The following is a 24,520-nucleotide window of genomic DNA, read 5'->3' as shown; positions in this document are numbered from 1 at the left end:
GCTTCACCCGTAAAGGAGAGAAGTCTAGGAGCTGAGCTCTGCCCCTAGCTTTTAGTAACATAGCAATAGCCTTGCGTGGTCACTTCCTGTCTATCCATCTCCAAAATGCCTGTAGTCATATGCCTAGAATGGAGCTTCAAGTACTCTGAGCACTGTGGCTAAGCAGGAAATACAATACTCTCTCCAGAAACCATGGAGGCTCATTTGGGTCAAGTTCATGGGAGGGGAGGAAAATGTTCTGGAGGTAAGAACCAGCCAAACATAAAGACAGGTAAGAAGCCCAAGAGATCAATGAGGGAAAGTAAGAACCTGGCTTTGTTTGCAATTGTCACTGAGCTCCAGAAAGTACTATCATCTGGACCTACTTTTATAAGATATCCTTTCTCTCCAGGCAGCTCCTCCTACCCATTTCAGGAACTCTAGGTAGTCCTACTTCCACAGAGAAGCCAGTCACTCATTAATATTCCTTCCCACAATAGGATCACTCTTTCCTGTTTCCTTCTCTATCCTAAGCAAAGCTAGCTCCAACCTGATCATTTCAGTGAGTGTTCTCTGCCTCCTGGTTAGAATAGGGACAAAGAGGCTGCCAGTTCTCACAAATGTCTCAGCCCTTAAAAATTATAGCCGTGCTTCCTGTCCTAAGGTGCTAAGGTAGGGGGTGGGCAGTAGATGTTCATGGGACCCTCACCATCATATTCATATAACTCTATATTACCAAAGGACAGTATAAGCTTTACAAAGAAATGGTAGGTCCTAAATTAATAATCATGGCAAAATACTGGGTAGCCAATGAAGAGACCTGCAACTTGAGATTAGGCAAGCACACACATGGAACTTGAGGCAATGCATGCATGCATGCATGCAAAAAAAAAAAAAAAAAAAAGGCCTATGGACTCTCCAGCTAGGTACACACACACACACACACACACACTCACATTTCTTTTTATATTCAATGACCTGGATGTCCAAAACCATATTGCTAGCATGCACACTATTGTGATAGATAGCCTAGATAGCTCATACCTCCTTCTCTCCCTCTTCCTCTTAAGGGAGGGATATGGGTATTAGAGTAATCTTTAGCTTGGGCCTCTCCACTAAGCTCCCATATATCTTGACTTTTAAAGGATAGAGGGCATCTTTGCAGATCCCAAAGTTCTCCCAGTGTCCTGGGCTATCCTTGCATCTGGCTCCTTTTCATCCATCTAGTCTTAAACCTTGGAAAAGCCTCTTTAATGGTAACACAAAGTAAATGAATAAAAGACCCCAATTAGATGGACTACCCTTTCCTTCCAAACCAAGTTCAGGTATCCAGATAAGAGTCAAAGGTTGTGCTTAAGTTCTCTATACCAGCTGTGAGACAGAAAAAGAATAGAAGAGGAGAGCGTTTTACTTGGAGGTCCCTCAGCGTTCCCCTAGAAATGGTAGATATTAAGCCTCCCCACAATATGTCAGCAGGACCCAAGTTCTCTATCTAGGCTCACTATATGATACACATCACCAGTTTAAGGATTCCTTCTGCCTCCAGGCAACTAGATGCCCAAGGAAAATTATCAATACTGCAAAGCTACAAACACATGCAACTCTTCCAAAGCCATGCTGTGTTACTAAGGAGGGGTAAGTTGTGCTCTAAACAATGGAAATGGGACCCACATATTACGTATAAAAAATAAGCATTTAAATAAATAAATATAAAGGGGAGAAAGGAGAGGGAGAGGGAGAGAGACCTTGAGGTTCTTAAAGAGTAGTACCCTCTCTAACTGGTTCAGGGCTTTGGTCTGCTCCCCACTACTTAGCTCCAGTTTGTTGAGGAGACATGGAGAAATCTGTGAAAGACAGGCAAACGAATGATTTAAACAGAGTGAAATAAACTCAGACACAAGCCAACAGGGCACAGGGCAGGAATGGGGATGGATGGCAGGGGAGAGGGGAAGGTCAGGTGCATGCATCAAACAGCCAAGGGTCATCATAGACAGAACCTCTTAGGGCTGCAAGCAGAATCTTCATGAGAGGCCTGTGAAGTCCAGGGCTTCCATTCAAGATAGAAAGAGGCCATTCTTCTGGCCACCATTCTCTTCTACCAGTTTGAGAACCTTCTGATCTGGAGTCAGGCTTGGTTTATCTCATCATGACAAGCATGAGCCCAGTCTAATCTAGCATTAGAGTGGGATTTGGGGCATAGACTCTCTAGGCCTTCTAACCTGCTGACAAGGCGGAACCCTGAGGGGATGGTAGGTCTTTCACCTTTACCAACATATATTTTTAGCCCAACCTGATGAGCTTCATCCAGTTTTTTAGGAAGGACTGGCTCACCAGCTTATGTAGTAGGATAAACAAGATAAGCTGGAAAGAAAAGGTTGGAAGGAGAGGTATCTGGGAAAGAATACATTTCTCACTAAAGTTATGATAGCTATTTCTAGCTTACAAACAAATCTGTCTACGCAAAAGCATGTTTTTGCTAAGCAAGGGTATCCAGGAAAATTCCCATCCAGGGAGATCAAGGTTTGGATGAGGGACAGCAGGTCATACCTTCTTCATGTTGGTGCCCACATAGTTCTTGGGTTCTTCTTTAAACTGAGGTAACCTATAGTACAAAGAATCCCGCGGACTGTCATTAGGAATAATAACAATTTTCCCCCTCCATGCCAGCCACAGCCCAAAGATGCTCTGGGACAGAGCATGCCTGTCTCTTAGGAATAGCTAGGAAGGAAGCAAGCTAATTTCACCCTTTTCAGAGCTTCATCAAAGAGCCACAGGATTTGGGGGATGTATGATATAGACACTTTCTAAAAAAGAAGGTAGACATCAGGGCAAAGTAACTAAGTGTGGAGCCTCTTTTCATCCTTAAACTGACTCCTACTCCTTCACTTGGCAAGTATTGCTGAAAACCACAAGATGGGGAGAGGGCAGTCAATCAAAACTCCAGGAGATGGCATAGGATGTGAAGTAAAAGGCAGGTTGAAGTTCTGAAACCAGGAAATTGGAGCCAGAGGAGTAAGAAACTCTTTAAAGCAGAGTCCAGGGGCAGATCTAGTCTGCTGATAATAAGCATTATTATTTATAGATCTGAGAGCAAAAAAAAGTCCCAGGAAGAGGCTTAAAAAAAAAGATTATTTTTTAGAACAATTTTAGGTTCACAGCAAAATCAAGTAGAAGTTACACTGATTTTCTGTATTACCCCTGTCTCCACATATGCATAACCTATCCCATTATCAATATGCCCTGCAGGGTGGGGGCTTTAAAGCCCTTGCCTCAGCTCTTCTCAAAGTTATTCTATTGAAAGGAGGTGCAGGTAATAGAGAGCTAGTCATAGTATGAAAAGGCCTCCTAGGACCTAAGTTGAGGGCCTTGACTAGGATAACCAATAGTCTTGGTTTGCCTAAGACTGAGGGAGTTGTGGGGATGTGGGACTTTCAATGCTAAAATTGGGATAAACTGGGCAAACCAGGATCATTGGTCATGCTAGCCTTGGTCCTTCCTCACAGAAATGGGGCTGAGCTCTAGGAGCTCGGCAACCTGTTCTAGGCTCCCTTGACTTTGGCTTCCTCTCTGGGTTCTCTTTCCCAGCTGCTACCTGTACACAGACACCAGTCTGGGAAGCAGAAAGAGGTCTGTCAGCCTAGATCAAATATCCCTCTGCCTCCTCCTGAGGCCAAGCCAGTTCCCTCCTCCTTCTCCCTTGATTGGTAACCCTGGGCCCAGAGAAGTACCCCCATCCATAATCCCATTGGCCTCTGATGTGGCTGTAGGACTGGCCAGGTCCCTGAAGTGGCTGTGTAGAAGCAGGCAGGCTCAAGAGGCCTGGGCAGCAGGGCTGAAGCAAACAGCAGCAGGTTTACCTTGTGAAGAGCAGCTGCACCATGTCTACGAGAGTGTGCTCTGCGGATTTTCTCAATAACTCTGCACAGGCAAAAACAAATAACACAGGTGTCATTACTTGCCGTGCTATTATCAGGAGGCTTCTCAGAGCAGACTCCCCTCCAAACCTTGTTTACCAAGGATTATGCCAAACTTATTAAAACCAGCTCCATCCAGCTCAGGCCGGTAGCCATAACTTCACTGGCCCACTAGGTGGCACTACTGAGTCAGGAAAAAAAGGGGTGCAATGATTGTGTTCTTAGGGATCTTGGCTGGTGTCAATCCCAGAAATCCCAGGGGAGGGAGATTTGGTGCCTGGCCTGAGTTAGTGAGGGATCTATTCTAATTCTTGCTCTGGCACAATGGGCTAAGTTCTCTACTCTAGCTGCAAAACAAACAAGTCAAGTACAGAGAGAATTCTAGACTCCTATGGTCCACAAGGTAGGTGATAGATAAGTCCCAAGTTTTCTGTCTCTCTGGGTTCAGGGATAGCATCCTGTATTCATACTCACAATGGCCCTAGGAAGGGTGAAGGGCCCAATATTCAAGCACTTACCACTGAGCCTCATTTCAAAGCAGATCCGGAAACAAGACTGCATAATCTCACATACAGATTCATTGGTTAAGTGGGCACCCACTGGGGTCAGCAAGAGAGTCCGCAAAACCTACCAGGAAGAAAGAGGAAATACTGTGATAAACAACACAGGCAAGATGAAGAAGGGTGTACCTGAGGGGAAAGAAGCTACCTCTTGTTCTTCTAGTCTCCTATGGAAGCACTCGGAGTGAAAACAGAGGTTTGCAAGAATACTGATCTTGCTTCAGTTTGGCAGTGGGGTCTCCCAGAGTCTTGTCTTAGAAACTGTGTCTTTACTCTGTATGACCCTGACATAGTTCAGAGCTCTTTCTAGCCCTAGCCTGCAAGCCCAACAGATGGATGGCACAGATACAAGCTGCCAGAGATACAAGCGTATTAAGGGCTTCCGGTATTTGATATCGATTCATTCAAAGCTTTTAATTATTTTCCTTAGAAAAAGCTTTTACTTTGGGTACCCGAGCTGCTTGTTTGGAAACAAAGTAGCTCCCTAAGCCCCAGTGGAGTCAAAACACAGCTTCATGCTGCCGGCAGACTGGCAGACTGGGGTAAGTAGAGCCAATGGCATCAGCTCCTGGCCATTAGCCTAACTGCTCTTCCCCTCCATTTACCTGAAGGATTTTCATCAGGACAACCTCATCGCTGGCAGGATCCGTGCCCACAAAACGGGCGTGGGTGACAGCATCTGCCATATTCTCCATGCCCTCTGCTGTGCCCTCATGAGTGGGATCTGTCCAGTGAAAAGGGAAGATTAAATGATGTGGAGAAGAGAGAGAAAAAACAAGACATCCTGTCGAGGAACTGCTTTGAGACTTTGGTTTTCTCCTCTTCAGTTCCTTAATCCATGGTTCCTTGGGCTACCTGAGAATTTTAGCCTATAAACGACTTTAACAAGCTCCTCAGCACAAACTCCACTGTGTAAAACAGTGATTCTCAAACTTAAGCATATGTCAAATCATTTGGAGGGCTTGTTAAAAATATAAATTGCTGGGCTCACTCTCAGAATTTTTGATATAGCAGGTCTAGAGCGAGGCCTGAGAATTTGTGTTACTAACAAGATCCCAGGTGATGTTAACACCGCTGCTTAGGGGACCACACTTTGGGAATCACTGGTGTAAAGCTACTCATTTCACAGAGAAAGGGACAGGTAATATGAGTTGTTGGCCCAGAGTAAGGGCTGAGTAGGGCAAAATCTTTGAATGCCAAGGTTGAAGCCTTTCTTTTTTCATGTGCTTTCTTCAATACATCCCTCTCTGGTTGCTTTTGGAGTTTTGTGTTCAGATGCCACTGAGAAGGGAAATAAGGGGAGGAAATGGACAGTCACTGCCACTAATATTCATATCTGGGTGCCACATTACAGCAAATCACAGACTTCTTCCTGATTTGGTTTCATTCTTAAAACAATATGACACAGAGCAAGAATCCTGTTACCAGCTTAACTAAACAGGCATTAGGAGAGAAAATGGACAAACTAAACAGGACTGAGAGCTGGCTACTTGGGGAATAAGAGAGAGGGAGAATTTCAACTGTGACTAAGATAAAGGGAAAAGCTAGAGGTCAATCAGCACCATACTGGAAGCTAACACAAATGTTACCAAGGGGAAAATTCTATTCCTTTCATGTGTTACATGTCCACTAGGAGTAGCCAAAGAAATGGCCTCCCCCAAGGCCTACAAGGGTCCCGAGAACTATCTGGATTGTCCTTAAATGGGGAGCATAAGTAGAAAAAAAAGGGGTAGGGACATGACAAAATTTTGTGACTGACAGAAAAGTTGCTCTAGAGATAGCATGATGTAATACAGAAGCACCTTCTACTTTTAAGTGGTAGGAATTGTAAGAAAGTTTTATCATTTTCTCTATCCTGTTATCTGAAATTATCAGAGTTCTTGAGCCTAAAGCTCAGGGGATGGCTAAGAAACCAGAACATTTCCCTTGCAACAATGAGCCAGAAGACTTTCATTAATTATAAGTGGTTTTCATCTTTCTTTTCTGTCCTGGTTAGTCTCTGACACTTAGTCAGACTGCTTTTGTCCTACATACAACATGCCTTTATACTCAGCATCAGGAGTGGCTACTTTAGAGGTCATGCAGAAGGAAGCCAATTTCATGATATACAGTATATGGCAGGGGTCCTCAAACTTTTTAAACAGGGGGCAGTTCACTGTCCCTCAGACCGTTGGAGGGCCGGACTATAGTTTAAAAAAAAACTATGAACAAATTCCTATGCACACTGCACATATCTTACTTTGAAGTAAAAAAAACAAAACGGGAACAAATACAGTATTTGTATTTGCATGTGGCCCGCGGGCCGTAGTTTGAGGACCCCTGGTATATGGGGTAAACCAGCTCCTTCTATCACCTCAACTCTCCTTGTTTCTCCCAATCAACACAGAAAATCTGAAGGCATACCTTGCCTTATTGTGTTTCATTTTATTTCACTTCACAGATGTTGTTTTGTAGAAATTGAAGGCAAGACCCCTCACCAGCAACAATTATGATTTGCTTTATTGCAGTGGTCTGGAACCGAACCCACAATATGTCTGAGGTATGCCTGTACACTCAAGGCCCTTGCCTGAATCCTCTCTCAGCCCTGCCAGACAGTCCTTTTTCAGGCCACCAGGGACCTTTCCTTGCACAGAAAATCCAGGTCCTTCTCAGGGTCGCATGGTGTTTCAGAGCTCAGTAAATGGCAGCCTTGCTCCCATCTCATAAGGCTCTTGGGGGCCCATTTCTTCTCCTCCTTCAGAAATCTCCCTTATTCAAGTAGTGTAAACTCTTTTTTTAAAAATATGTTTTTAATGACTTTAGAGAGAAGGTGAAGAGGTGGAGAGAGAGAGAGAGAGAAAGAGAGAAACATTTATCGATCGGTTGCCTTTTGTATGCTCTCCGACGGTGATCAAACCCACAACCCAGGCATGTGCCCTGACTTGAAATCAAACCGGCAACTTTTCAGTGCACAGGATGATGCTCAACTAACTGTGCCAGGCTCTATCGATCTTTTTGTAGCCCTTATCCTCTGAGCTTGAATGAAGTAGTAAGAGTGACAGGTCTTTAACTACAGTAGACATGGCCCACCAGTAAGGCAGGCAATCAATGGCACAAATCCTGGTCTGGCAGCTATGTGGGGCCAAATAAAAAGCTGGTCCTTGGAGTAAGACCTAAAATAATCCTAGAAGTCTTGGGCCACAGAACTGAGGGGGTAGTGTCTTCTAAAAAGGCAGCCTAAACAAACGAGTGTTCGGCTTGGACTCACTTAGCAGACCTTGTGTTCCCCAGGACCCATTCCTTAGAATGTCCTTCCTTGGCCACTCTGGAGCAGACTACAGGGAAATTTGCCAATTTCAGCTCCTTTGCCTTCTGGCTTTCATACACTCCTTCCTGCTCCTTTTCTCAATCACCACCTCCAGCATTTTCTTTTCCCACCACAGGAAACTCTAATGACCAGCTGGCTTGAGGTCTCCAATGACCAGCTTGTCTGCCAAGTCCAGGAAGGGGAGAGAGTTACATCAACAGGAGAGCAGGGAAAAGACACAGAGGGCAGTTGCTGGAGGCTGTGAAGAGAGATGACCTGCAGGTGGTGCTCAGGACAAGGCTGGAAGTAGCTGGGCCTGATATTTGCATAGGAAAAGTATAAAGCTAGGACTAGGGTGCATGAAGAGGCTGGTGTGCCTATTCAGAAACTACCTGACACCCAGGATTCCTGCTGAGGATCTTGAATATGTCAGCTAAGCAAATCCAACTTTCTAGAAAAGATAAACGTGTGTTTTTTTGCCCTAAATTGAAGGCCATTTTTCTTTTTGGCTAGCTTCAGTCTGAGCTTCCTCTTTTCTTGTCTTCTTAGAATCAAAGACAGCAGCCTGTTTTCTATGTTCCTTACCCTTGCACATGGGCTGTCAATAGGGGAAAAGAAATTCAGGATCCTGAGTGACAAGACCAACTAAAAGAAATTTAAAAGAGACACCATAAACAAATTCAGAGATAAACAAAAGACTAGATAAAATAATTGGGCTATATTGGGAGAAAATACTTGCAATACTGTGATAGACAATGGGTTAGTATCCCCACTATACAAAAAACTCCTACAAACTGATAAGAAAAACAAAAAACTCAATAAAATAATAGGCAAAGGAGAATAAATTCAAATGTTCAACCTCAAGAAAATAAAAACAACAAAATACCAGTTTTCACCCATCAAATTAGCACAAATAAAGAATACTGATAATATTCAGTGCTGGTGATAGGGTGGGGAAATGGAAAGCCCCAAACATTACTGTTGGAAGTGCAAATGCTGTAATCTTTTGGGAAAGCAACTTGGTAGTACCTATGAAAATATAATAAGCACGTGACCTTTTAATCCAGAAATTTCAAGTATAGGAATCTGTCATACAAAAGGAAAATTAATAAACAGGATATATGAACAAAGATGCTTATTTCAGCATTTATAATGGCTCGAAATAGGAAACAATCTAAATAGTAAATACTAATCAATAAGATAATGACCAAATGGACTGAGTTATATCTATACTATGGAAATTATATAGCTACCAAAAATACAAAATTTTTTACTAGGGTTGAGGAGAAGAAAAATTTCATTTTGGTGTGATGAAAAAGCTTAGGAAACAGATGGTGCTGATGGTTGCACAATATTGTGATTGTAATTGATGCCACTTAAAATGATTTAAATGGCTAATTTTATATTATATGTTTTAAGACAATAAAAAAAGAATATATAAGCTTCCAATTTCAAAATTAATAGGTTCTGGGGCTGTAATGTACAGCATGGTCACTATAGTTAACAGTACTATATTGTATATCTGAAAGTAACTAAGACAGATCCTAAAGGGTGTCATCACAAGAAAAAAAACTGTAACTATATGAGGTGATAGATTTTAACTAAACTTATATTTATACATATATCAAATCATTATGCTGTACACCTTAAACTAATACAATGTTATATGTCAATTATATCTCAACTAGGGGCCGGTGCATGAAAATTCATGCACTGGAGGTTGAGGGCCCTCAGCCTGGCCTGCCCTCTCTCACAGTCCAGGAGCCCTCAGGGGCGGGAGGTGACCCGGTGATCAGGGGAAGGCAATGCCCCCATCACACTTCTGCTGCTGCCACTGCTGGCAGCGCAAGCCGCAGCCGGCCCTGGTTACCTGCGACTTGGGCTGGCCCTGGGCTGCTGGGCAGCCGCCATCTGAGGCTTGCCTGAGCCTCAGTCAGTGGGGGGTGCAGGAGGACCTGAGGCCCCTGGTGGGGCTGAGGGGACTGGGTGCTGCCATCTTGTGAGGGCGTGGTAGTCAATTAGCATATTCCCTCTTTATTATATAGGATAAAATGGGGGAGGGGAACCAGGTGTATAATTATATAATGTACATTTTTCAAAGTTAATACTATTTTTTAAATAACATTTAAAAATAGTCTATTGATTTTTATTTTTAAAATGTTTTTATTGCTTTTTAGAGAGAGAGGAAGGGAGAGGGAGAGATAGAGATATCAATGATGAGAGAATCATCTATCAGCTGCCTCCTGCACGCCCCCTACTGAGGATCAAGCCCGTAAACCAAGGCATGTGCCCTGACTTGGCATCAACTAGCAACCTCTTGGTTCCTGGGTTGACTCTCAACTGCTGAGCCAGTTGGTTTAAGGTAATACTGTTAAATAAAAAAGAAAATATGTAGCACATAATCCTATTTTATTTTTTAAAAAGATGGTACTCTCGCCCAGCCGTCATGGCTCAGTGGTTGAGTATCGACCCATGCACCAGTTCAATTCCGGTTGGGGCACATGCCCCGTTTGCAGGCTCTATCCCCAGTGTGTGTGTGTGTCGGGGGGGTGGGGGGGGGTGGGCAACATAGAGATATTTCTATCTCTTTCTCCCTCTCCCTTCCTCTCTCTGAAATCAATAAAAACATATTTTAAAAAAAGAAAGAAAAAGGAAAAATAACTATGGTACTCTTTATATATTTATATACATGTGGAGAAAGTTATAGAAAGATTCAAACCAGTCTGTTAACATTATTTACCTAAGGAAAGAGTAGCACTGAGAAAGATAGAGGAGAATCCATTAACTTTTCTTTTAGACACCTCTTTATTGTTTATCTTCTTAAAATAAGCATGCTTTACATTTAAAAAATAAACCAAACAAAAAAAAAGAAAAAGAAAAAAGAAACCAAACCAAGCCCTAGGTGGTGTGGCTCAGATGCTAGGAGAGTCATCCTGTACAATGAAAAAGGAACCAAACCAAACCAAACCAAACCTCTAAGAGCACCCACCAAACCCTTAACTCCCGCCCGGCAAAGCACAACGAAATTAGAGTCCCAAGAAACCTCTCTTCTCTCCTCACTCGCAAAACCTGAATCAATTAGCATGATAAGTAATCAATAATCCTATTTCTCTTCTACAAGGAAACGGATGGCTGGGAAAAACTTTCCAGTATCACCAGCTCATTGCCTAAAGCCTGACCAGCAGGAAATGAAGTGCTTATGGTCATCCAAAAAGTCTGGTCTCTTACCTATGAGTGCATAGGACAGGAACTTGTTGACAGAGGTGAGTGCCAGTCCAGTGATAGGCCCAGTGGTATCTTCAGAGCGAATCACTTCCAGAAATGGACGAAGGAATACATTGGGCTCAATTTCTGAGAGTTCTGCAAGAAAAGAAAGAGGAATGAACAGGTGCCATCTAACAAAAAGCTAAACTCTAGAAAAAGGTCCTTCTTATTTGTGTCATGAGGCTCGAGTTCTTAGTCGCCAGGGCAACATTATCATGGTTTTGAAATTAACAATAAAATGGTCATATAGAGTTTATGTTATGTATCTATTTCCACAATGTTTAATTCCTTAATATCATCAAATATTGCTGGGTCAATTTCCATGTCTATCCTCCCTATTGACGAGGTAAACCTCATCTTGGATACAGCCAATATGGTCAAAGAAATCCTGGGGTGAGCTGCTGTTTTTGTCTTTCGCTGTTATGATCAATCACTTTTCTTAGAGATAAAGAATGTATAAGCACATCTTAGGAAGATGGGGGGAAACCTTGAGGTTTATAGAACCTTGCTAAAACAAACAAACAAATATACATACATACACACACACATACATACATACATACATACATACATACATAAATCTAACAAGAACAAAGGTTATAAAGTTCCTACCCATGGAGGCAGTTTGTAATTTTGGATGGTCCTAACCTCTCTCCAGTCTTCTTTCTGCCTACAGCAAGCAGAGGGCTAACTGCCCTGAGATGAAGGGGAAATTCATAATCTTTATTTTATAGATGAGAAAAACAAGGCTCAGATAAAATAGATGATTGGCGCCCCCAAATTATACAGCTAATACGAAGCAGAGCTGGGATTTGAATCCAGTCAATAGAGTATATGATTGTAAAACCATTACATTTATTCTACCTAATTACCAGCATATACTCCTGAATTTAGAAGGTCTAAGAAGTTATACTACACTGGACTCACTGGACTTGCTCCCTACCCTACTTTGCCCAGGGTTTATTTTGTTTTTCTAGAATATGCTGTGCTTTCATCAGTCAAAGATCAGCTCCCTGAAAGACTTCCTAAATAGGCCAGAAAGATTTAGGGACAACATCAAGGTTGCTCACCTTTAGAGACAAAAGAAAGCTAGGCTTCCTAAACACCTTCATTTTCATGCAAATGTAGGAGCTTCTTCCCACTCAATTCCTACCACCACCACCCGGTGGGTAAACACTCCCTGGGCCGGCTGCTCCTCAGATTAATGCTTTAATTAATTGGCAGATTGGGTAGCATTTTCCAAGCTTGTCTGTTCAGTGATCACATCAGCTGTATAAAACCTGCTTCTCATCCCCCACTACCCCCACCTAGAGCTGTACAATTCGCAGAAGAAAAACCTTTGTGTGTGTGAGGTGGTAGAGTGTTGAGATGCAAGGAATAGAAATATCTGGAAAAACTGAAAAATATAAAACATTTTTTCTTATCTTAATAATCTTAACATTTTAAATACTTTTGAAAAAGCACATTAAAAGATTTAAAGTAATCTAGAGTTGCTGCTTTAGGAACACAACTGTATTATATATGATTTGGTCTGTCATTTAAAATATATTTGGCCTAATTTGAAATATAAAAGTCTAGATGGGAAAAAACCTTTGAGAGGTGGGACAGGGTACATTTCTTCTGAGCTTTCATATAATTGCTATTATTATATTGCTTCATGTCTTCGTTCATAGTGAAAGACCAGGGCAATTTTATAGCCATGATTTGATACTTTCAGAGCAATGTGTATTCTGCCTCTTTAAAAAAAAGTTTTTAATTTTGTAAAACTGTCTCTTTGGGTATAGAGAGTTCAACAAATTCTAACACACACATAGATCCCTGTAACCACTGTGGCAATCAGGATATAGAACAGTTTCAACACCCAGAAAACTCCTGTTATCCCTTTGTAGTCAGTCACACCCTTTCCCCAAACCCCTAACCTTTGTCAACCACTGACCTTTTCTCCATCACCATAGTTTTATCAGGAAGTTCATATAAATGGGATCATACAGTATGCAACCCTTTGAGACTTGTTTCTTTCATTCAGCATGATGCCTTTGAGACTTGTCTAAATTGTTGCACAGCCGAAACCGGTTTGGCTCAGTGGATAGAGCATCGGCCTGCGGACTGAAGGGTCCCAGGTTCGATTCCGGTCAAGGGCATGTACCTGGGTTGCGGGCACATCCCCAGTGGGAGATGTGCAGGAGGCGGCTGATCGATGTTTCTCTCCCATCGATGTTTCTAACTCTCTATCCCTCTCCCTTCCTCTCTGTAAAAAATCAATAAAATATATTAAAAAAAATAATTAAAAATAAATTGTTGCACAGACCACCAGAGCTGCTATAAACATTTGTGTACAGATTTTTATGTGAAGAACATTGGTATCTCAATGTGGTTTAAATTTGCCTTTCTCTAATAGCTAGTGACATCAAACATGTTTTTTTGTGTACTTATTTGCCATCCATGTATCTTTTTTGATGATGCGTCTGTTCATATCTTTTGCCCATTTTTAAATTGAATTGTTTGTTTCATTACTGTTGAGTTTAGAGACTTTTGTCTATTCAGGATAATGCAAGTCCTTTATTGGCAATACAATTATTTACAAATATTCCTCCCAGTCATCTTTTTAATCTCTTAACAGTCAGCATCTCTCACAGAACAGACATTTTTACTTTTGATGTAGTCCAGTGTATCAACTTTTTTGTGTGTGTGCATTTGGTATCTAAGTACTCTGCCCAATCCTAGGTCACAGAGATTTTTCTGTTTCTTCTAAAAGGTATACAGATTTGCCCTAACTCAGCGGTTCTCAACTTGTGGGTCGCCACCCCTTTGGGGGTCGAACGACCCTTTCACAGGGGTCGCCTAAGACCATCGGAAAACACATATATAATTACATATTGTTTTTGTGATTAATCACTATGCTTTAATTATGTTCAATTTGTAACAATGAAAATACATCCTGCATATCAGATATTTACATTACGATTCATAATAGTAGCAAAATTACAGTTATGAAGTAGCAACGAAAATAATTTTATGGTTGGGGGTCACCACAACATGAGGAACTGTATTAAAGGGTCGTGGCATTAGGAAGGTTGAGAACCACTGCTCTAACTGGTTTGGCTCAGTGGATAGAGCATCGGCCTGCGAGTCGGCCTGCGGACTGAAGGGTCACAGGTTCGATTCCAAAGGCATGTACCTTGGTTTCGGGCACATCCCCAGTAGCGGGTGTGCAGGAGGCAGCTGATCGATGTTTCTTTCTCATCAATGTTTCTAACTCTCCCTTCCTCTCTGTAAAAAAAAAAAAAAAATCAATAAAATATATCTAGCCGAACCGGTTTGGCTCAGTGGATAGAGTGTCGGCCTGCGGACTGAAGGGTCCCAGGTTCGATTCTGGTCGGGGGCATGTACGTTGGTTGCAGGCACATCCCCAGTGGGGGGCATGCAGGAGGCAGCTGATTGATCTCTCATCGATGTTTCTAACTCTCTATCCCTCTCCCTTCTTCTCTATAAAAAATCAATAAAATATTTTAAAAAAATAAAAAATATCTAAAAAAAGGTATACAGATTTATGCTTTTCATTTACATTTATGATTTACTTTGTGTTAATTTTTATATAATGTGTGAGTTTTAGATAGAAGGGTTTTTGTGTGCATATGGATGTGCAATTGTTCCAACACCATTTATTGAAAAGAATTATCCTTTCTCAATTGAGTTGTCTTTGCCTTTGTCCAAAATCAGTTGGCTATATTTGTGTGAGTCTACAGACAGTCCTTGGGTTACATCACCATCTCTCATTTATTTATATATAAAAAAATTCTATCATTTTGACGTATGTACATATGTTTTTTATTATTTATTTACCACAAGTAAAGGTCAGGAATTGTTATCTTTCGTTTACATTTTTTTTTTTTTTACTGTTTCACTTCATTACTGCTGTGTATGTGCTCCATGTGAGTGACGTAGGTGCTTATGCAGGTGGGTTCCAACTTATGGCGAAAATCGCGTTACGTCACACCTCACACCGTAGGAACAGATCTCTGATGTAACCCAAGGACCTACTGTATTCTGGGTTCTCTATTCTGTTCCATTAATCTTTGTGTCTAACTCTCTGACACTACCACACTGTCTTGATTACTATAGCTGTATTCTAATTATTAAAATCAGGTAATATAATTCCTCCAATTTTATTCCTCTCTTTTCAATACCATTTTCAGTATTTCTTGGCCTTTCCATTCCAATTAAAAATTTTTATTGATTTGAGTGTAGGGGGTAGATGGAGGGAGGGAAGAGAGAGAGAGAGAGAAAGAAAGAGAAACATTGGTTTGTTGCTCCATTTATTTATGCATCCATTGGTTGATTCTTTTATGTGCTCAACCTTGGCATATTGGGACGACACTCTAACCAACTGTGCTGCTTGGCCAGGGCTTTCCATTTCAATTTTAAGATAAACTTGTCTACATTTACAAAAAATATTGCTGGGCACTTGAGAGGAATTGCATCAAGTCTATAGATCAGTTTGGAGAGGAATGATAACTTTAGTATGTTGTGACTACCAATCCATGCATGGTATCTCTCCATTTATTTAGATCCTGATTTCTTTGATCAATGTATTATAGTTTTCAGCATACAGGTTCTGTATATGTTGTATTAGATTTATACCTAAGTATTTAATTTTATTTGGCGTGTTTGTAAATGGTATTATATTTTAATTTCAGTTCCAGTTGTTCATTGTTAGTATACAAAAATAGATTGACTTTTGTGTACTGACCTTACTAAACTCACTAGTTCTAGCTTTTTTTTTTTTTTTTTGTAGATTCCTTGTGGTTTTCTATATAGATAATTATGTTACCTGCAAGTAGTGACAGTATTATTTCTTCCTTTCCAATCTGCATGTCTTCTATTTCCTTTTTTTGTTTCAATGTACTGGCTAGGAATTCCAAGACTCTAAAAGTAGACATCTTGCCTTATTTCCAATTTTAGGGTAAATGCATTTACTGTTTCACGGCACAGAATGATATTAGCCATAAGTTTTTTGTAGATGTTATCAATAATGAATGTTATATTTTGTCAAGTGTCTTTTCTTCATCAATTAATAAGATCATGTGGTTTTTCTTTTTTAGAATGTTAATATGGTACATTTTCGGACAGAGAATCAGCCTTGGATTCCCAGGATAAATCTCACTTAGTTTTGATATATTATTATTTTTATACTAGAGGCCCAGTGTACGAATTTGTGCACGGGTGGGGTCCCTAGGCCTGGCTGGTGACCAGGGCTGATGGAGGCCGTCTCACCCAGTCCCAATTGGGGCTGGGCCGATCAGGGCCTTCCAGCCAGGGGGAGGGAAAAGAGGAGGGACCACAGGAGGTTGGCCAGCAGAGGGGAGGGACAACAGGAGGTTGGCCGGCCAGCCAGGGGGAGGGACCGCAGGAGGTTTGCCAGCCAGCCAGGGGGAGGGACCGCAGGAGGTTGGCCGGCCGCGGGAGGTTGGCTATGGGAGTGCACTGACAACCAGGGGGCAGCTCCTGCATTGGGCGTCTGCCCCCTGGTGGTCAGTGCACATCAAAGTGACTGGTCAACCGGTCATTCTGGTCCTTTGGTCATAACGGTCGCTTAGGCTTTTATATATATACTAGGGGCCCGGTGCACGAAATTCGTGCACTGGGTGTGTGTGGGGGGGGAGTGTCCCTCAGCCCAGCCTGCCCCCTCTCACATACTGGGAGCCCTCAGGCGTTGACCCCCATCACCCTCCAATCGCAGGATCGGCCCCTTGCCCAGGCCTGACGCCGCTGGCTGAGGCATCCGGCCCAGGCAGTGGGGACCCGCAGCTGCAGCGGCCCCACGATCGTGGGCTTCGCTTTAGGCCCAGGCAAGGGACCCCTAGCTCCTGGGACTGCCAGCTTCGACCGTGCCCAGCTCCCATCGCTGGCTCCACCCCTACTTCCTGCTATCACTGGCCAGGGTGGAAAAGGCACCTGATTCTCCAATCATGGCTGTGGGGCAGGGCAAAGGCGGCCCCAGGGCCGCCTTTGCCCTGCCCCCCAGCTCTTAGCTCCCCCCTGGGTTTCCGATCACTGTCAGTGGCAGGGGGCTTCTTCCTGCTTTCCCTTTCGCCTCCCTGCATTGTGCCTACATATGCAAATTAACCGCCATCTTGTTGGCAGTTAACTGCCAATCTTAGTTGGCAGTTAATTTGCATATAGCCCTGATTAGCCAATGAAAAGGGTAGCTCGTACGCCAATTACCATTTTTCTCTTTTATTAGTGTTGATATATGTATATTAGGGGCCCGGTGCACGAAATTCGTGCACTGGGTGTGTGTGTGTGTGGGGGGGGAGTGTCCCTCAGCCCAGCCTGCCCCCTCTCACATACTGGGAGCCCTCAGGCGTTGACCCCCATCACCCTCCAATCGCAGGATCGGCCCCTTGCCCAGGCCTGACGCCTCTGCCAGAGTTGTCAGGCTTGGACAGGGTACCCCCATCTCCCCCCGATCATTGGCTCTGACCCCCGCCCAGGCCTGAGGCCTCTGGCCCAAGAATCATGCCTGGGCAGGGGACCCCCATCTCCCTCTGATAGCTTGCTCCACCCCCCGCCCAAGCCTGACGCCTCTGACCCAGGCTTCAGGCCTGGGCAAGGGGACCATCATATCCCTCCAATCCCTGGCTCCGCCCCCCACCCAGGCCTGATGCCTCTGGCCAAGGCATCAGGCCTGGGCAGAGGAAGCCCCCCGCCCAGGCCTGATGCCTCGGCCAGAGGAGTTGACCCTCATCACCCTCCGATCACCAATCACCGGTTCGGCCCCTTGACCAGGCCTGAGGCCTCCGGCAGAGGTGTCAGGCCTGGGCAGGGGATCCCCAGCTCCCCGCGGTTGCAGGCTCCGCCCCTGCCCAGGCCTAACGCCTCTGGCCTAGGCGTCCGGCCCCGGGCAGCGGGGACTCGCAGTGACAGCGGGGGGCGCCGCGATCGCTCGGGCTCCCGCCCCTGCCCCTGCAGGATGCCTCTGGCTGAGGCGTCCGGCTCGGGCAGCGGTCCCCGCAATCATGGGCTCCGCTTTAGGCACAGGCAAAGGACCCCTAGCTCCCGGGACTGCCAGCTTCGACTGTGCCCAGCTCCCATCGCTGGCTCCACCCATACTTCCTGCTATCACTGGCCAGGGCGGCAAAGGCACCTGATTCTCCGATCATGGCTGGGGGGCAGGGCAAAGGCGGCCCCAGGGCCGCCTTTGCCCTACCCCCCACCTCTTAGCTCCCCCCTGGGTTTCCAATCACTGTCAGTGGCAGGGGGCTTCTTCCTGCTTTCCCTTTCGCCTCCCTGCATTGTGCCTACATATGCAAATTAGCCGCCATCTTTGTTGGCAGTTAACTGCCATCTTAGTTGGCAGTTAATTTGCATATAGCCCTGATTAGCCAATGAAAAGGGTAGTGCTGTACACCAATTACCATTTTTCTCTTTTATTAGTGTAGATATATATATATATATTGCTAGGTTTGTTTTGCTAATCTGCTTCTTTTTTAATATATTTTTTATTGATTTCAGAGAGGAAGGGAGAGGGAGAGAGAGATAGAAACATCAATGGTAAGAGAAAATCACTGATCGACTGCCTCCTGCACACCCCCTACAGGGGATCAAGCCTGCAACCAGGGCATGTGCCCGGACTGGGAATCGAACTGTGGTCTCCTGGTTCATGGGCCAGCTGAGCAGGAGGTTAAGTAATTTGTACAATTCCACAAAGTCAGTTAGTGTTGGAACTAGGACTAGAAAGTTGAGAGCACTCAATAAAAACATGAGCTTTAAGTAGGGTTCAAATCCCAGTTCTGCAATGTCATGGCTGTGTGAGAGATACTTAACTTTTCTAAGTCTGTATTTTATCACCTGTAAAATGGGTGTTAGAGAATTTTTAAAAATTACATTTAAAAATAAAGAACAACAGCCCTAGCTGGTTTTGCTCAGTGGTTAGAGTGTTGGCCCATGGACTAAAGGTTCTCAGGTTCAATTCTGGTCAAGGGCAAGTACCTCGGTTGCAGGCTTGATCCCAGGCCTGGTCAGGGTGCATGTGGGAGGCAACCAATCGATGTGTCTCTCTCATATCAATGTTTCTCTCTGTCTCTACCCCCACTTCCATTCTCTCTAAAAATCAATGGAAAAAATATCCTCGAGTGAGAATTAACAAAAATAAATAAGTAAATAAATAAATAACAACAGTTAACATTTATTGAGCATAGACTATATGCCAGGTACTGCACTCAGCAATTATATTCATGATCTCATTTGATGCATGTGAAACATGTGGTACAAGTACATGGGATAAATTAAATGTGCAATAAATATAACTAAGATATTATTATTCTAGTTTTTTAACTCTAGAATCCCAGTCCCATTTTCTTAATAGTGCAAGGTACTCTAAGTTTGGTTTAAGATTTAAGTAAATATCTAAAACTTCAAAGGTGAGCCTTCTACCTTTGATTATTAAATCTTAAAGGGATACAAGTTAAGGATGTTATTTATATATGGTACAATTTGAAATAGCTTCTAATTTATTTCACTCCCCATTTTTATTGAATTTATTGGGGTGACACTAGTTAACAAAATTATACAGGTGTCAAGTGCACAATTCTACAACACATCATCTGTACATTGTAGTGTGTATCATCACCACATGAAATAGCTCTTTTAATATCTGAGGGTTTCAGCTTTATCCAAGGTATATATACAAGTTGTCAGAGAAAGGAATAGGCTTCCTTTTTAAAAATGAATGATTTAAATGTTCACCCTCCTTTCAGAAGAGAGATAATTAGCAGCTACCATTATTGCCTTGTGCCATAATACGTGCTACACAGTTTATATACCTTCTCTGTTCATAATTACTCCCATTTTGAAAATGAAAGTGAGACTTAGAAAGGTTAAATAGATGTACCCAATAAGATTATATAACTAGCAAGTGGTGAATATAGGAATCAAATCCAGATTCATCTGCCCAATGGGTGTGGCTCAGTTGGTTGAGTGTCAGCCCATGTACCAAAAGGTCACCAGTTCGATTCCCAATTAGGACACATGCCTGGGTTTCAGGCTTGATCCCAGGAAGGGGGCGTGCAGGATGCAGCCTCTCTTATCCATGTTTCTATCTCTCTCTTTCCCTTCCTCTCTTTCTAAAATCAATAATACATTTTTTTAAAAATCCAGATTTATCTGATCCCCAAATCTGTTTTCCTAGCCATTCAACTCTATTCCTTCCTATGAAGTCAGAACAGATAAGTTTCTGGTTTCTACCTCCTGACTCAGCCTGCCTGGGGCTGAGATTCAATTGTCTTGATCTTCTTCAGAAGCCTGAGAAGAGCTGCTTGAGTTCTTCTGTGGAAAAGTGCCATAATGCTGCTCATAGTAAGGAGGCTGAGTAATTTCACAACCAAGGAGACATCTGACACCCCTGTCAAGCAGCCAAACTCCCACCCTGGAAGGCTGTCAAGCTCAAGGCACAAATAGTCCAGTACACAGAGAGTGCAGATCAGGTAGAGGGGTGCTCTGAAGGTGACTGGTTCATGTTCTAAGATGGAAAGAAAAAAAAGGAATGGTACAAAAAAGGGTAAACTAACTCCCCAATGGAGAAAGAATACTTGGGATACTTTTACTACTAGGCCATTAAACACACACACACACACACACACACACACACACACACACACACACACACACACCTGCTTCTAAAATCAAATCCAGGTCTAAAATTTTGGCTAGTGAGTGCCAAATAAGAACAATTACAACAAGAATTATTAAACCGTTTCTGGAGAAGCCCATAGGCCACTTCAACACAAAGCAAAGTAAAAACCCTTTGGAGATGTCTTGGTGGTGTTCTGCTCAACACCAATGAGCAGGAAACTCAACTCCCTATATTTTTACCACATTAAAACAGAGAAGTCCCTTAAGTCTCCTGTCTTCTCAAATGATAAGGTGACCTGTACATAAGGGGATGAATCGTGACACTGTTGTCTCTTTTCACATCAGAGCTGTCACCCTCTCTAATAACCTGTCAGAGGCCTCACCACATGGCATCAAACACTGCCCTTAGACAAAAAGGAACACTCTCTTCTTAGCCTACAGGGGGGCAGTCACCATCCTTCCAGGAGGCTTGTGTTGTCCAGCCTGCAGCAGCCCTTTCTCATCTGGCTAGCATTGGCCTGGCACATTCCTGAGCCAAAATGCACACATAAGCTGCTTTCCCTGGTAGCGAGGCTCTTCACTCCTGAGTGATTCTCTATCAAGGGTGGTTGGGCATTCTCAATTGCATTACGCTGACAAGGAAAAAGGTCTGTGGTATATTATTTCAACACATTTGGCTCCAGAAATGCCTGTCTCGACCCTTTCGCCCTGAGAGCCTACTTCTCCATTCTTGCTTTCTAGAAGGTCATCAACCTGCTTCCATCTTAGCTCTTCATCCTGCAAATATTGGCTCATATTCCTGGAGACAGAATATCATCATTCACAAGGTGTCGTGTATAACAGACTAATAAATCAGAGCATGATAAAAACAGAATCCTAGTTCATTTACCCCTCTTGACATTTCTGTATCCAGAGATATAGGACAAAATTATTTGAGCACAAAAAACTTTTTGGTTTTTGGCTTTTCTGTCTATGCCTGCAAATTCCATTTTAGGAAAAAAGTGTTAGGTCCTCATGTTTTCCTTTTCTGACTATGCTATACCCAGGAATATTTCTTATAAAAGTAAAAGTAAGATTGAGAACTACCTGCAAATGGAATTTCTGAGATACTGTAAGTTTAGTAGAAAGGAGCTGTGAACTTTTTGGTCACTAGGGGACATCAAGAGTAGTGGTCAAAAGGATGAGCAAAACTAAACATTGGTGAAGCCAGAGCCTCTGGAATAGCGGTTCTCAACCTGTGGGTCACAACCCCTTTGGCGGTCGAACGACCCTTTCACAGGGGTCGCCTAAGACCATCCTGCATATCAGATATTTACATTACGATTCATAACAGCAGCAACATTACAGTTATGAAGTAGCAACGAAAATAATTTTATGGTTGGGTCACAACATGAGGAACTGTATTTAAAGGGCCAGAGGGTTGAGAACCACTGCTCTGGAATATCTGCCACACCTTCCATCCCTTTATTTCCAGACCTTGAATGGTTGGTCAGGTGAGGACTTAGGATTGATCTCAGGAACTGACTTGAGAGAAGACTGACAAAGGGCAGCTTTTAAAGAAATGTTATCACATAGTGGAGGCTTAAGGGTCAAACCCAAACAAGCCTTTGCAACCCTGCCTTATATAATAGGAGAAATTAAATAAAGAAATGCACTGGGCCAGTTTCCTCATCCATAAGGATTTCCTGAGGAAAATAATGGTGGTGGTGGTAGTTTAATTAAATTATTTAAGGCTTCTTTAGATCCCTAAAACTTATTCTAAATGCAAAAACAGTTTGGGAGTAAATGTACATGAATTCAGACAGTATGTTACAAAGGTAACCTGGGGAGAAAGCAACCAATAGTTTGTTTGTCTAAACTCTTGACAGTGGACCTCTTTTTTCAGCTACCACCAAACAGTTTCCCAGATCTGTTTTCTTTTCTCAAACACATGCTTAGTTTCTTAAGGTGCCTATAGAGAGAGACGGGGGAGAGATTATATTTGATATAAGGACCCTTTAAGAGACAAACTATGGCAATGGCTTAATTACTATTGCATTGAGGCACAAGGGGGGTCCATCGGCCCACCTAGGGCCAGCAGTAGAAGATAATGGTACCAGCCACCTTACACTAAGAAAGACAAATTACTTCTAATGCTTGATCCTTTAAAAACTCTTTAAAATGAAGTATTCATTTTTCAGATGGATCTATCTCTTCAAAACCAACCCAACCTGCTTTTTATGCATACAAAAAATTTAACTCTCTCTCTGATTAAACATGAACAATTCCTATACTTACACAACTTGGGGTTTTATTGAAAGTCTGAAAAAAAAGTGATCAGAATCACAATTTGACTTTTCCCCCTAAATTGTCCTTGATAAGCAATTTATAGAAAGGTCATGAGGTCCCAACCTGAGCCAGAGATGACAAAAGAACTCTTCTTCCCTAAATAGCTGGCCCAAAAATGTTCAAGATGACCAAGAAAGAAAAGGGTATTTGGCATTTATATGTTTTCTGGCTCAAACACTTTCTCAGGACCTTGGCCACCTTTCTGTGCCTACACGGGTCCACCTCTCCTTAGGGAGAGGATAGGAAGATTTCTTTTTTCAGGATTGAAATCCCTTATAGCATGTATAGTCAATAGCAGGCTGCTTTCAGTAAATCTCTGCTCCGAAAATCACTTTTGCCATCTCCTTCTTGTTAAGTAGGGCCACCCTGGTCTGCCTGAAGTCAGATTTATCATTCACTTTCAGAATATAAGATACACACTTAAAGGTAGCATATGTATGGGAAAATTAGTCTGTTGCATGACTTTCTCCAATATAATGTATGAATCCTGATTGGAAGAGAAATAAGCTTCCCACCTTTGGCATTCCTGCTAAATAGCCAATTTAGCTTGCTGTTAGGAGCTGCTATCCACCACCCTTACAAGAAGAATCCCAGGGCCTGGCAGGGAGCTCAGTTGGTTAGAGCATCATCCCAATACACCAAGGTTGCAGGTTTGATCCCCGTTCAGGGCACATACAAGAAGCAATCAATGAATGCATAAATAAGTGGAACAACAAATTGATGTTTCTCTCAAATTAAAAAAAAAAATCCCATTGAACAAAAACCTTCATTTGTCTCAGACATCAGCAACAGCTACACAGATTATTAAGTGTAATTATTATACAGATTATTTATTTTATCCTCCCAATAACCTTGAGAAATAGTATTACTGTTTTCATTTTACAGATAAGGAAACCAAAGCTCTAAGAGATTAAGTGCCTTGACCAAGATTATACAGTAAGTGGGAAAGGTAGAGTTTAAACTCAGGTCTGTTTTGGACTCCAAAGTCCATGCTCCTAAACATTGCATTCTGTTCTTAATATTATACCATGCTATTATTACAGGTTTACTACTAAATATATTAACTGCATGACTGGATGGCAAATAAAAATTTAAAACTCAAACTATCCTAGAAAGTTTCTTCTGCACCTTTCCTCCTCCTAACCAATGACTAAACATTGCTTTCGATTTTTGTACTGCCATACAAATTAAGCATCAGGTTTACCCAGGTTCCCTCCTAATCCAAGTGGAAGAGTGAGGGCCCTTTAACAAGGCCAGCAGGGCTAAATGAGGCCCATAGGGACTGGCCTCAAACATATTGCAGAGGCTCAAGGACAGACTGATCCATGTGTCTTACAGAGAGCACAAGTTTGATGTGTATCAACTCTAAACACTAGTCCTCTTCCTTCTAGAGGAAATTGGCACATATCGAAAGGAAAGCAATTAGGTTATAACATACAGGTAAACCAGAGCGCTTGTGGTTCTTTACTCTGCCTTGCCGTTTTCTGCGTGCATTGTACAAGAACAAGCCAAAACTTAAGCAGGCAATTTGAAAGCCCAGGAGAAATTAAAAACTT

At 42.7% G+C, this 24,520-nt stretch overlaps 1 protein-coding gene across 13 annotated transcripts in view; it reads right to left on the bottom strand.

Moving 5' to 3' along the window:
* Positions 1–24,520, bottom strand: part of GBF1 (golgi brefeldin A resistant guanine nucleotide exchange factor 1) — a 127,759-nt gene that overhangs the window by 22,837 nt on the left and 80,402 nt on the right. For 6 of the 13 annotated variants that reach the window (XM_059661223.1, XM_059661212.1, XM_059661211.1 and 3 more), the window contains 6 exons: positions 10,968–11,099; positions 5,059–5,177; positions 4,412–4,520; positions 3,837–3,897; positions 2,527–2,581; positions 1,725–1,823 (listed from right to left, as the gene is read on the bottom strand). In XM_059661223.1, the coding sequence (XP_059517206.1) occupies positions 1,725–1,823; positions 2,527–2,581; positions 3,837–3,897; positions 4,412–4,520; positions 5,059–5,177; positions 10,968–11,099 (575 nt within the window). The remainder of the gene's footprint in view (positions 1–1,724; positions 1,824–2,526; positions 2,582–3,836; positions 3,898–4,411; positions 4,521–5,058; positions 5,178–10,967; positions 11,100–24,520) is intronic. The other 7 variants (XM_059661218.1, XM_059661220.1, XM_059661219.1 and 4 more) reach the window with 2 other exon arrangements.

Source organism: Myotis daubentonii, chromosome 13 (assembly GCF_963259705.1).
Source record: "Myotis daubentonii chromosome 13, mMyoDau2.1, whole genome shotgun sequence".
In the NCBI taxonomy this organism is placed as follows: domain Eukaryota; kingdom Metazoa; phylum Chordata; class Mammalia; order Chiroptera; family Vespertilionidae; genus Myotis; species Myotis daubentonii.
The sequence above is the reverse complement of the archived record's forward strand: the minus strand, read 5'-3'. Positions and strand labels throughout refer to the sequence as shown.